General features: G+C 45.6%; 1 protein-coding gene across 3 annotated transcripts in view; it reads right to left on the bottom strand.

The window, feature by feature from the left end:
• poe (E3 ubiquitin-protein ligase-like protein poe) overlaps positions 1-12213 on the bottom strand; it is a 590397-nt gene that overhangs the window by 561751 nt on the left and 16433 nt on the right. For all 3 annotated transcript variants that reach the window (XM_055063706.1, XM_055063707.1, XM_055063708.1), the window contains exon 2: positions 11500-11597. In XM_055063706.1, the coding sequence (XP_054919681.1) occupies positions 11500-11597 (98 nt within the window). The remainder of the gene's footprint in view (positions 1-11499; positions 11598-12213) is intronic.

The following is a 12213-nucleotide window of genomic DNA, read 5'->3' as shown; positions in this document are numbered from 1 at the left end:
AATTTTGCACCATTACATAACTACATTTTCCAAATGCAGTTTGTGGTGACTATTGACCTACCACTCTTTTACATGCTGTTCAGTGAAGCAGGTCATCATTAATGAACAGCATGACAGCACCATAGGGAATGGATGAATTATTAAACCTTTGGCCCTATCCACCTCACTACCTTGTTACTTTTTAAATATAGAAACAAATTCTGAATTCGATACAATGCAGGCCACCAAATTAAAATTTAGCTATTTTCCCATACATATTAGATCTTTCGAAGTGAACCAAGAATAAAGCAATGTCCTCTTCAACCTTGTACAGTTTCATCCAGTGGTCTATACGACATGGCTTGACCTCGCTTGATCTGCTACGGTTGTCCCCTTCACTGCCCGCCGCTGGACGCGATTTCTGAAGTTCAATTTGTAGCTCTGCCATCTCTTTCTCGTGCTTTTTCCATTCTCGCTTACGCTCACTCTCACGTTCTTGACGCTCACGCTCCCGTGTTTCTTGTATCACCTCCCAAGCAACCTTAATGCTTTCATCATCATTGCCACTATCTTGAATTGCCTTTTGGATAGTTGGCTTTTTCATCTTTTCATCCACCTCAACTCCCAATCGCACAATAACAACAAGTCTGACCTCGTCAACCTTCTAAGATCCATGGCAGCTGCCCCGACTGATGGTTAGAACTGTTTTCTTTAAATAATTTGCGCAAACACAAAATATGCAACAAATTCCCTATTCCTAGAACCATCAAAATAAACATGCAAAATTTGAAGTCTGGCGAATCAAAAGGAGAAAACCACGCGCTCATTCACGGACGCAGCACCTCGCCATCCGGTTCATCGGTCCGCTGTTCCCGGTTCCTCATGACTCCCTGGGTTGAAGGCTCTTTCTTCGCTGTTCCCAGTTCCTCAGGACTTCTTTGGATGAAGGTTCATCCTTACCGCTGTCACCAGTTACGAGATCTTGCCGTTGAGTGCGGGAGTTGGCCGACGTTGAGGAGTATTTTGAGAACTGAAGGTTTATTTACATTATTTACAGTAATAACACAAAGTCATGAACTGTCATAAAGTCATCGATGGCCGGCAGCAAATCGGACGCTGCAGCCCATGGCAAGAAGAACGAAAAACGAATGAATTAATGAATGAAAGAATGAATGTCTCTTCCCCCTGTTTCTAACTTTTAACCCCTTCGGTCTCTCGGGGTCACGTCATTTTCCACCAATCGTCGAGCCAGCTCAGGAGTTGTCACTTTCTTCCAATGGTAGGTGCCCGTGCAAGTGCCGTCACATTCAACCCATGGGGTCGCTCCAACGGCTCCAGTGTCCGATGGGTGACTTGCCACCGACGTTGCCTCCTTGCCTACAAGCGCTCAGCTGGAGGAGACGGGTAGTTCTCGAACGACCTTTCAGAGCCGCACAACAGGTTTGCTTGGGACCGAAATCGGCTACCTGGAACCGTGCCAGCCTCCCGTTGCACTTTCGGGAACAGTCAAGCAGGGGGGGGGGGAGACAATAGTCGACATGTGGCGCATGAGGTGGGGGCCACCAACCTGTCGGACAGGTCCGGGAACGTGGTAGACGCGCCCCGGCGCACCATAATTGGAATGTGATGACGATTGGATGTGGTCGGAGAACTCGAGTGATGTCACGAAAACTATCAAACTATGTCAAACTATCTGCTTATAAATCCCTACTACAATTTTTTATCAAATCAGCCCATACAAATTACAGAATCCTAAATAAGTATAGCTTGTTAAACATTTAGAAAATGTAAATAATCATCAGTACTTTAATTCATATACAGTCGCCGACTGATCTTTCGGACTCCAAAAATTCGGACATGCTCGATTATTCGGTCTGCTTTGCGGCACCGCCATTTTCCCCATAGACCATAATGTATAACTGCCGAAAGTTCGGACACTTTGCAACGTCTCGTCTGATTTTTCGGACACTCCTTGAACCAACTCGATCGAGAGCACCATGCATCGACTCTGACCGGTGCACGGTTCGACTTGCTGAACGCCATTTTTGTTTTGAACGGAGCCTCCTTGCTGCCCCACGAAGTGGCACTACTGCAAATCCCCACTCTTCATCATCGTTTCTGCCTGGTTCGTGGCCACAGCAGTTCCGGTCTCAGCTTAGTAAGCCATGCCAAGACAATCCAGCAGCTGATTTCTTTCTTCGTGCACGACACTGTGAGTAGGCCACATTTTTCGTTTGTGCGACTGGTGTCAGCGTGATGACGTGGTGGTGTTTGCATTTGTGTGATGTGTCGAGGTTGTGGTGATCCAACGTGGCATACGGAAACATCGCGTCAAGTGTCTAATGGCGCCGACAGTGCCCACGCAGACTGCGCTGGGGAATGCCGGCAAGTGGGTGCCGGGAGGCCTAGGATTTGTCTCCTTCCGATGTGCTCCCTACTGACGCCGAAATTGTTCTGCCGAGACCTGCGCAGTGGTTCCATTGCGATTCCGGACACCGTCTCATTTGACAGTTTCACAGGTGCTGACACTGCTGTACTGACATGCGCAGAACTCGACAACAGCGAGATCATTCGTCAGGTTTCTGCTGCATCGCCGGACGATGACTCCGAGTCTGAAGATGACGAACCACGTGCTACGCTGCCGTCGCATGTGGAGTGTGTACAAGCGGTGACTGTGCTGTCAGCCGCCTATAGTGACCGTACGACCCTCTCCGAGATTTAGGCTTATTTGATTGCGCGTAAACGGAACAGCGTGCAACGGCGCATTCACAATTTCTTCAGGCCTACTGCTGAGCCCGAATAAGTGCGTGGAAGTAAAGGATTTTTTTTCTTAGTCTGCTTTTTCGGACACCTGTTTATTTGGACATTTCCGCAGTCCCCGTGAGGTCCGAATAAACGGTCGGCAACTGTACTCCAAACACTTGCATCACATCCACATCAGTGCAACTGCACTGCCCATTAGTTTATGCATCCTGACTTTGATATTTGGGTGTGTCCTCGCCGCTGCAATGAAATTATTTTTTTTTACTTTATCATGGTAATATAAAAACCAAAGACTATCTTATATCTCCAGACCAGAATTCAAACACGCAGAATTATTGAATTTCTGGGGTTTTACGCGGCAAAACTGTGATCTGATTATGAGGCACGCCGTAATAGGGGACTCCAGATTAATTTTGTCTACTTGGAGTTCTTTAAAGGGGTCCTGAACCACCCCTCAGACTCGTTCAAATAACAGTATGAGGATAGCACACTTTGTTGTGAAGATCTTGGCCAAGTTTTGCTGTCGTACGCAGTGCATGGAGCTTACAAGCGCAGCATGAAGTCACTTTTCTCTCAGACGCTCTCTTTTCAAGAGAAGCTTGCTCCTCAGCCTCTTTCTTCTGGGAGTTTTATTTCGTAATAAAGCACATTCCCATACACAGCTGCTATTGGTAGCTGCAATCTGCTTCGGTATGGTTCGAGAAAGCCTTAGTCAACATCTTATCAACTTCTCTTGTTCTCCACTTGTTGTTCACCTACTATGTAGCATAGATACCGCGGCCGCCACGGGGTGCCGCGACGAGTCCACTGGCTAAGCACACGGCGGCTTGCTGAGGACAACCGCGTTTGGCTTATGTTAGGCGCATCGTAGGCACCAAAATTGCAAATAGTGGCATCTAGATTAACACCCAAAATGACATTTGGACTGCGTGCCACGGTGACATTTGGAAGGCGGAACATTGGGCACACCCCGCTCCACTGTAGCCTTTGCAGTGAAAGGCATTGAAGAAGGAGCAGAAGCACCACAAAGGCCATGTTTATTGCCAATAACTCCGCCTCTGCTGATCGCAGTTAAGTACTTATTGCAGCAGAATATGTCTCAGATAGCCTACTTTAACTTCAAATGCATTTCTCCTCTTCGATAAAAAGTGGTTCAGCGTCCCTTTGACCCTTTACTGACAAATGTTGCCTACAGGCAACATACCAGAAAAATAATAATAATAAATTTCCCACCGAGTTTTGGTATTGAGTACCAATTCCTGGCTAAATGTCTTCGGCCAACACTGACTGACAAGCAGCAGGCGCCATTTGTTGGTTTATACAGGCCGAGATGAAACTGACAGTTGACAAGCTATCTTTTGCAAGCACAGTCAGAGGAGACAAACCAATGCAAGAACTCTGGATGCAGCAGTGTCACACAAGTGATGTAAAACAAATGAAATCTACACCTATGGTTCACATATGATGAACGCTGCCTGTACAAATTCCAAATGAAGCCATAGGCTTGTGGTGAAGCCCACTTCCAGTTTTCTAGCTGGAGTTTGCCCACTATTGCTGAAACAGTTCCTGCCAAATATATATATATATATATATATATATATATATATATATATATATTGTTACTTTGCTACATTACAGTGTTACTTCACGCGAGAGAAAGTTTCTGAGGGCACATCGATGCAGTGAAGGCATCCAGCAGGCAGCACAGCAGGTTTTTTGCGGCACTGACAGAGCACACATACTGCAACATAGTGGTGCACAGAACGGTACAGGCCTGGCCAGTAGAAGCAGCACCATACGCGGTCGTAAGTACGCTTAATGCGAAGGTGGGCTGCAGTAAGGGGTGTCATGCAACTGCTCTAGAAATTATGTGTGGAGATGGCGTTGTACGAGTAAAAATTCTGGTCCTTCAGGGCGTAGGCTGCGACGATAGAGAATGTCGCAGAGGGCGAACATGCTCAGTGTGGGCTCCGAATGTCCAAGATTGAGACATCGACGAGAACACGTAAGCAGTCATCACGCTGTTGTTCACTGCAGATGTTGTGCAGATCAAAAATCGCCAGCACGCAAGAGTAGGTGTCATGCGCATCATATTCAGGGCAGTCGACAGAATGACTGGAGAGGCAGTCGGCATCTTTGTGCAAACAGCCCGACTTGTATAAAACAGCAAATGCATATTCTTGGAACCGTAGCGCCCATCTACCCAATCGTCCAGTGGGGTATTTAAGTGAGGAGAGCCAGCATAAGGTGTGGCAATCGGTAACCACAGAAAATGTCCAGCCGTACAAGTAGAGGTGGAATTTGGCAACTGCCCAAATTAACGCCAGGCACTCCCGTTCAGTAATTGAAAAATTCCTCATGGCAAGTGACAGGAGACAAGTGGAGTATGCAATTACGCGCTCTGTCTTATGCTGCCATTGAACAAGTACAGCTCCGATTCCATGGCCACTGGCATCCATGTGAAGTTCAGTGGTGGCAGACGGATCATAATGAGCCAACAACGGGGGAGCCGTGAGCAAGCAAACGAGGGCAGAGAAGGCTTTGGTTTGAGTAAGGCCCCATGTGAAAGCAACGTCCTTCTTAAGTCGGTGAATAGGTGAATGATTTCGGCGCAATTCTTGATAAAACGACAGGAATACAAGCATAGCCCAACAAAGCTTCTTTCGTCAGTGGCAGAAGATGGAACAGAAAAGTTCTGGACAGTGCGACTCTTGTCAGGGTCGGGTTGAACGCCAGTGGCACTGATGAGATGGCCAAGAACGGTAATTTGACAACGTCCAAAGTGGCACTTAGATGAGTTCAATTGCAGGCCGGCGCATCACAAAACAGCGAGAAAAGCCGACAGACACATTAGATGACTCGTGAAAGTAGGTGAAAAGACTGACATCGTCTAGATAACGCAGACATGTGGACCATTTATAGCCACGAAGTAAGGTCTACATCATTCTTTTGAAGGATTTCGGGGCATTACAAAGGCATAACCTTGAATTGGTAGAGGCCGCCAGGTGTTACGAAGGCAGTTTTTTCAGTCCATGCCATCTACCGAGATTTGCCAACAGCCTGATCAGAGGTCTATCGAGGAGAAGTACTTGGCTCCGTGCAAGCAGTCCAAGGCGTCATCAATACGCAGCAAGGGGTAGACATCCTTGTGTGTGATTTTGTTGAGGTGTCTGGAATCCACACAAAAGTGCAAACTGCCGTCTGTTTTCTTGACAAGGACAACAGGTGACCCCCACGGACTACAAGATGGTTCGATAACGCCTTTAGTCAACAACTTATTGACTTCTCATTGTATCACTTGTCGTCCAGCATGTAAAACACGGTACCACCGGCGGCGTATCGGATTGGCGTCTCTGGCGTAAATACGATAGGTAACCACCAATGTCTAGGCTAAAGGGCAGTTGTCAAGGTCAAAAATCTCACGGTAAGTTTCCAAGAGATGGCACAGGTCAGCCGCTCGTCCCGGAAGAAGATCAGGCGCAGTCATCTTGCTAAGTTCGTCTGTGAGAGTCTGTGAAGCGGAGGCGATGGAATTTCGGCATCAAGAGCCGATATCTCGCAATCGTTCACACGCAAGATGTCGCCCAAAGACATGCCCCTGGGAAGAAGTTGAGTCGAGCAGTTAAAATTAAGGAGAGGGAGTGAAGTCCGATTTTCTGTAACAGTGAGCACAGTATGAGGAACGGCCAAGTTTCTTTCAAGCAGTATGTCAGCGGTGGAACATAGTACATGGATGCTGTCAGGAGCAGATGCGAACGACAGTAGAGTGACGTATGTAGTGGCTTCAGGCGACAGGCACGGATGCCTTCGGGAGAGCATAACCATGGTTGTGTGACTGGTGGACTATAGCAGCCGTGGGGCAGTTCAAGCTGAAGGACACTCGACGTGCAATCAAAGAGGGCTGAATGGGATGGTAAAAAGTCTAAGTGGAGTACAGCGTCGTAAGGGCATTGTTCCAGAACAGCAAACAAAACAGTCGTTAAGTGCCCTTTGATGCCAATGCGAGAGGTGCACATACCAAGCACTGAAGGCATTCCTCTGTCGGCAATGCGGAGGGTGCCTGATACAGCGGGTGTGAGAACTTTGTTCAGGCGTCGGCGCAATTGGGCACTCCTCACAAATACGTGCGTGCCAGTGTCAATGAGTGCTGGGACACTGACGCCATCGACTAAAACATCCATCAAGTTCTGTTTGGTCGGCCAAGTGATCAGAGAGTTCTGCAGTCGAGTCATCAATGTAGCTTCACCTCCAGGAGCTGCATCACTTAGTTTTCCGGAGATGGGCATCAGGGCTACATTTGGGACGGTGGGCAGTGACGTCGGAATGATGACGAGAGACTGTTCCAAGGAGCACGAGCATCATTGTTTGGTTGTTGCGGTGCCAATGGAGGCTGGTAACGATGCTCGCTCTGTTCAGGGTGGTAAAAACTGGTGAAAGGCAGTCACAGAGGGGAGGAGGCAGTACACTTGTTACAGTGACGAGCAACGTGACCGATACGCCAGCAGGCAAAACAGACTGGCTGATCGTACGCGGTTTGCCACTCTATTGGATTTCGGTAGCGTGCAGGATACCACGAACCAGTCGATGGACCTGGAGCATGAGACAGCTGTGAAGCGGTAACGACACATACAGAATGAACTCCAAGATTAAAGAGTTCTTCGCGGACTATTAAATGGTGCTGTAGGCACGTTGTTCGGCTCAATGGGGCAGGAAAGAAAGGCTGCAGGAGTCATGGCTTTAAGCTCTTGCCGCACTATCCACGTCAGTTCAACTGATGATGATGGTCGTTGCACTCCCAGCCTATCATCAAAAGAGGATGTCGCACCTGTGTTCAGCAGACATGCAAACGGCTTTGCAATGCGGCGGCTCTTGGCCTGCTCAAAGCATTGACACTCTTTTATGACGTCCTGTACTGTTTCACAATTTTTTTCACATGAGCATGTTGAAAGCATTATCAGCGATCCCCTTCAGTACATGCCCAACCTTGTCTCACTCAGCCATATCGCTGTCAGCCTTACGACACAGAGCCAGCACGTCCTGGATGTAAGAGACATACGATTCTGTGGACGTCTGGGCGCGGATCGCTAGTTCTTTCTTAGCGTTGCTCTTCCCCCCAGAGGGATGGCCGAACAAGCCGCTCAGTTTCTGTTTGCATGTCTAGCAGTCGTTAAGCTCTTCCTCGTGGTTGCCATACCACACCTTCGCCATGCCTTGTAGGTAGAAGACCAAGTTAGGCAACATAATCGTCGGATCCCATTTGTTGTGGGCGCTTACACACTCATATATGGCGATGTAGTCTTGCATGTCGAGGTGGTCGGTGTCGCAGAACGTTTCTGGATCCCGCGGCTGAGCCAGCCCAACCGTCGGGCTTGTAGGCATTGATGTGGCCCGCACCATGTCAGGTCCTGTTTTGTCCATCATGCAGTAACCACCACGGAGCTCTGTTGTTTTTCATGGGTACCCAGCACATCCACCAATTTGTTACATTGCAGAAGTCACATATAAAGATGTATTTACAATATTTACAAGAGAGACAACGATGCATAAACAAGATGGCTGCCGAGACTGATTCCACCTTCACACGTCAAATCATTGCCTTCTGACTGGCGCCACTCTTGGTTGCACCGTAACAATATATATATATATATATTACTTTTTTTCAGTTATGCTTATTTTCTATGTGTTTGGCACATTCAGATAGAAAATAATCATTTTTTTTGGGTATTTATGTGTGCCGTCATTAAAGGGCTAACATGCACCCAATGCACGGTTACAAGAGCACTTTTGCGTTAAGCCCCCGTCAAAATGGGGTCACCAGGGCGAGGAATCTATCCCAGAGCCTTTTGCTTAGCAGCGAAACATGAAGAATTATAAATGTATTACGGCGAGTCTGTATATGGCTAGCCGATTCGTCCATCTGTCACCTGTACGCCGAAAACTTATCCGGTGCAACCCTGTATGCAAGAGCAAAAAAAAAAAAAAAGAGAGAGAGAGAGAGAGAAAGAGAGGCGCAAGATTGGCTGTGCCAGTAGTGACGTCGTTGCTCTCAGTTGCAGCCGAGCATGCGTGCAGCAGTTTCTCTACAGCTCCGAAATGGGTAGGCCACACGTCATACATACTCCCGAAGAGCAGGCAGCTTTCCATCAGCAACGCCGCAAGCAGAACTGGGAACGAGCTCATCTACGCCGTGCCAATGCTAAAGCTCATGCGCAAGAACAGGCTCGTGCAGCCGAGCGCAAGCAGCAACTGCGTACCAACGATCTGGCAGCCTACCAAGATGTTGTTTAATGAACCATCAGGATTAACCCAGTGACAAACACCGGGGTCACATGTTTCAGCTTCACTGATTAACCATCTGTACGGAGTGCTCGGGTGGAGATTTTTTATTTAGCGATACATTATTAAATGTGACATATGTGGAATGCTCTGTTGCCAAATAAGGCTGCCAATGCTGTGAATGTTCATGCGTTTGTTCACAAAGTTATTGTTGTAACTGCAGCATGAACCCTGACGTAATATGCTGTAAGGTTGTGCTGCGCCATCATGTTGCAGTGATGCTGCTATGAAAAAATGCTCAGTTGATCATAGATTACTCATTGCAGGCAACTGTTCACATCTACTCCGTACTTCGTCTTGTCTACATTTTTATTCATGTTGTGGTCACTGCACTGTATTCGTACCAATTGCCTGGAAGAATCTCGAAAAGGCTTACAGCATGAATGAGTGAAATAAATACAGTTAATTCCTCAGTTTATCGAAGTCAATGGGAAGCATAAATCATTTTGTTAGATCAACAACTTTGTTGAACATAGAAGGAAACACTGAAACATTGATGCAAATTATATTATTAATTCAAGAGCGAAAAAATGTAATTTTCACAGCGAACATATGCATTTCTTTTAAGACAGCTAGCAAGTTGAGCACTTACTTTGTTCGATCAGCTCTACCAGATATGGCTGACATCTGGGAGAGCTGATGCTGAGATCCTACAGCGAGCAGTTTCGTAAAAGGAAAACAACCACTTCAAACCGGTATGGCAATGCATTTACTGTAGCAAAAGATTAAGTTTTGTTGCAGTGTGAATGAAACAGGTTTCCCATGACTCGTTTCCTTATGGCTTGCGACTGTTATGTTCTTCCCGTTTGTCTTTGTTTACAGTGCTGTTTTCCAGTCACAAGCCATGTTGAACCAATTAGCCTAGCATCACACGGTTCTGTCTCTTTACCCATATTTCCACCAACAATTTTTTTTAAATTGTGCACAATACTGAATTCCCTTCATTACTTCAAAGTTTTCAATGTACTAGGCTCTACAGATGCGTGTCTGGTAAGCGAAAGCACTTCACTGAATAAAAATTTCATGAAATCGCGTTTTGTTGAGTCAAGGTCTGACTGTTTGAATACCATTTCATTATCTGCATATTACGCATGCTTCGACACTATTGCTAGGTGACACAGATCCAGTGATGCAAAATTATTAGCTTTTCATCTTTGCCTATGATCTGAATGCATCATGCATGCAAAATATCAAATAAAGCAAAAAGCGTAGAAGCACATATTGCAATTACATGCAACAACTTGTCTGCTTCTTTTTTATACAAACCTCACTAGCTCAGTGATGGTATTCATTTCATGTGGAGATGCCTGCTTATGAAATATTTAATAGGCTTTACTTAAACTAGCAATCACTATAACAGTAAACTTTCAGTTTTATAGCTGTTTGGAGAATAATTATTCTGATTATCCTCTGATGCCTTACAATACATCAGAGGATTTTTAGATACATACTATCTGGTGCTTGTATCAGAGCTGAACTTAGAATACAATGGTAAACTCCTATAGGCCCGCCTCAAATGGCCTAATTAAAGCTAACATACATGACTGCAGGTCGCTACTATTTGGTTGAGCATTCTAAATCAGATCTCAAGACCACAATGTGCAGCACCACCAGAGTTCATATAATGGAAGTGCACAAAGATGAATGTTTCACAACGAAGGAGTTCTGTAATCTGCTCCAGGCAGTAAAGCCTGTTCGACAAATGCATACATAGCAAAGGCAAGGATATTTTCTTTTAATTATCCCAACAATTACTATTATGGTGGTACTACATGCTGGCAATGAAATAGTGGCCGTAGGTGCTATATATATACATACATACATACATATAGATACGTATGAATAAATACATACATATACATACATATATGTACATATACATATATATATATATATATACACATATACATATATATTTTTTTTTTGTAAGAAAACACACTTCAAGAGAAAGCTGTTCGAATGAAAGCAATTTAGCCTGCTACCAATATGCCCTGACAAGCATTCAGGCATTGCCACCTCATGTCAGAGTAACTTTGAATATTTACATATGCATACTATAAGTTAACTAGCACTGCACCATGCCGTCTGCTACTAAGAGCATGCACGATGCTGGCACTTCCAAACAAGCGAGTGCAATAGAACTGTGAACTTGTGCTGAACTGGCACTGCAAGAAGTGAAATTGAAGAACACAGTGCAAGTGGTGCACAGTGCCCTGCCAAATCAGGAACAAAAGTGCTGCACTCCCTGAACTAATGCAGAAAGTGCAGTCAAATAAGAGAACAGTATGTGCAACGCATGCACACATACACACACACACAAGCTGCCAGTCTTGCAGATTGAGCAAAATCCACCAACACATATCTTCCATGAAACCAATCAAATTTGATTTAGGTTAGTTTTAAGCGACAACATGTACTCACATGAAGTTGCACTAGTGCCAATGAAGTGGGCACTGAGAGCAACAAAAGCTTCACAAAACTCTCTGGTCTCCTCATCTTCCACCAAAAGCACACTTTCACTGAAATAAGAAAATAACATCAACAAAGTGTCCTGGAACATATGCAACAATTTAATACAAAGTGCACATCAATCAGAAGCTTGTTAATGGCCCAACTTCCTATCTTCAACAGCACCATTTAGGTCAAAGATAAGCAAACACGCGGGACATAAGCTGTATCATGTTTTCTTTGCTCGTCCGTCATAAGTGGTGCTGTTCAAGATGGATTGTTGCCAACTTGCCCAATAAGTAATACTCATAAGTTTGGCACAACTTTGACATTTTAATTGAGGCTAATCTTTTCTATATGCCTGAAACACATTGCCAGCGGAGACTAAAGAACACCTTTAGTCCCTCTGCTTTACCAGATGGTTCAACGAACCATCACGAATCGAACCCACCACCTTGAGCTCAGCAGCGCAATGCCATTGGTGGTTGGTCAACATATGGCAACTATTAGTGTAAAATATGTCACCAATGGCAACATTTGGCTAATGTTACCAGATTAAAGCATGTCAGATTATTGATAGAGAATGATATGGTTTTGCATGCCCAGACTACACCTAGGCTGCTAAACAATGCGGTAAAGGTGCAAAACGAGCACAGTGTGAAAGACGGGGACACAGAAAGACACACG

Source organism: Dermacentor andersoni, chromosome 1 (genome assembly GCF_023375885.2).
Source record: "Dermacentor andersoni chromosome 1, qqDerAnde1_hic_scaffold, whole genome shotgun sequence".
Classification (NCBI taxonomy): domain Eukaryota; kingdom Metazoa; phylum Arthropoda; class Arachnida; order Ixodida; family Ixodidae; genus Dermacentor; species Dermacentor andersoni.
This window is presented reverse-complemented; position numbering and strand designations above follow the sequence as displayed.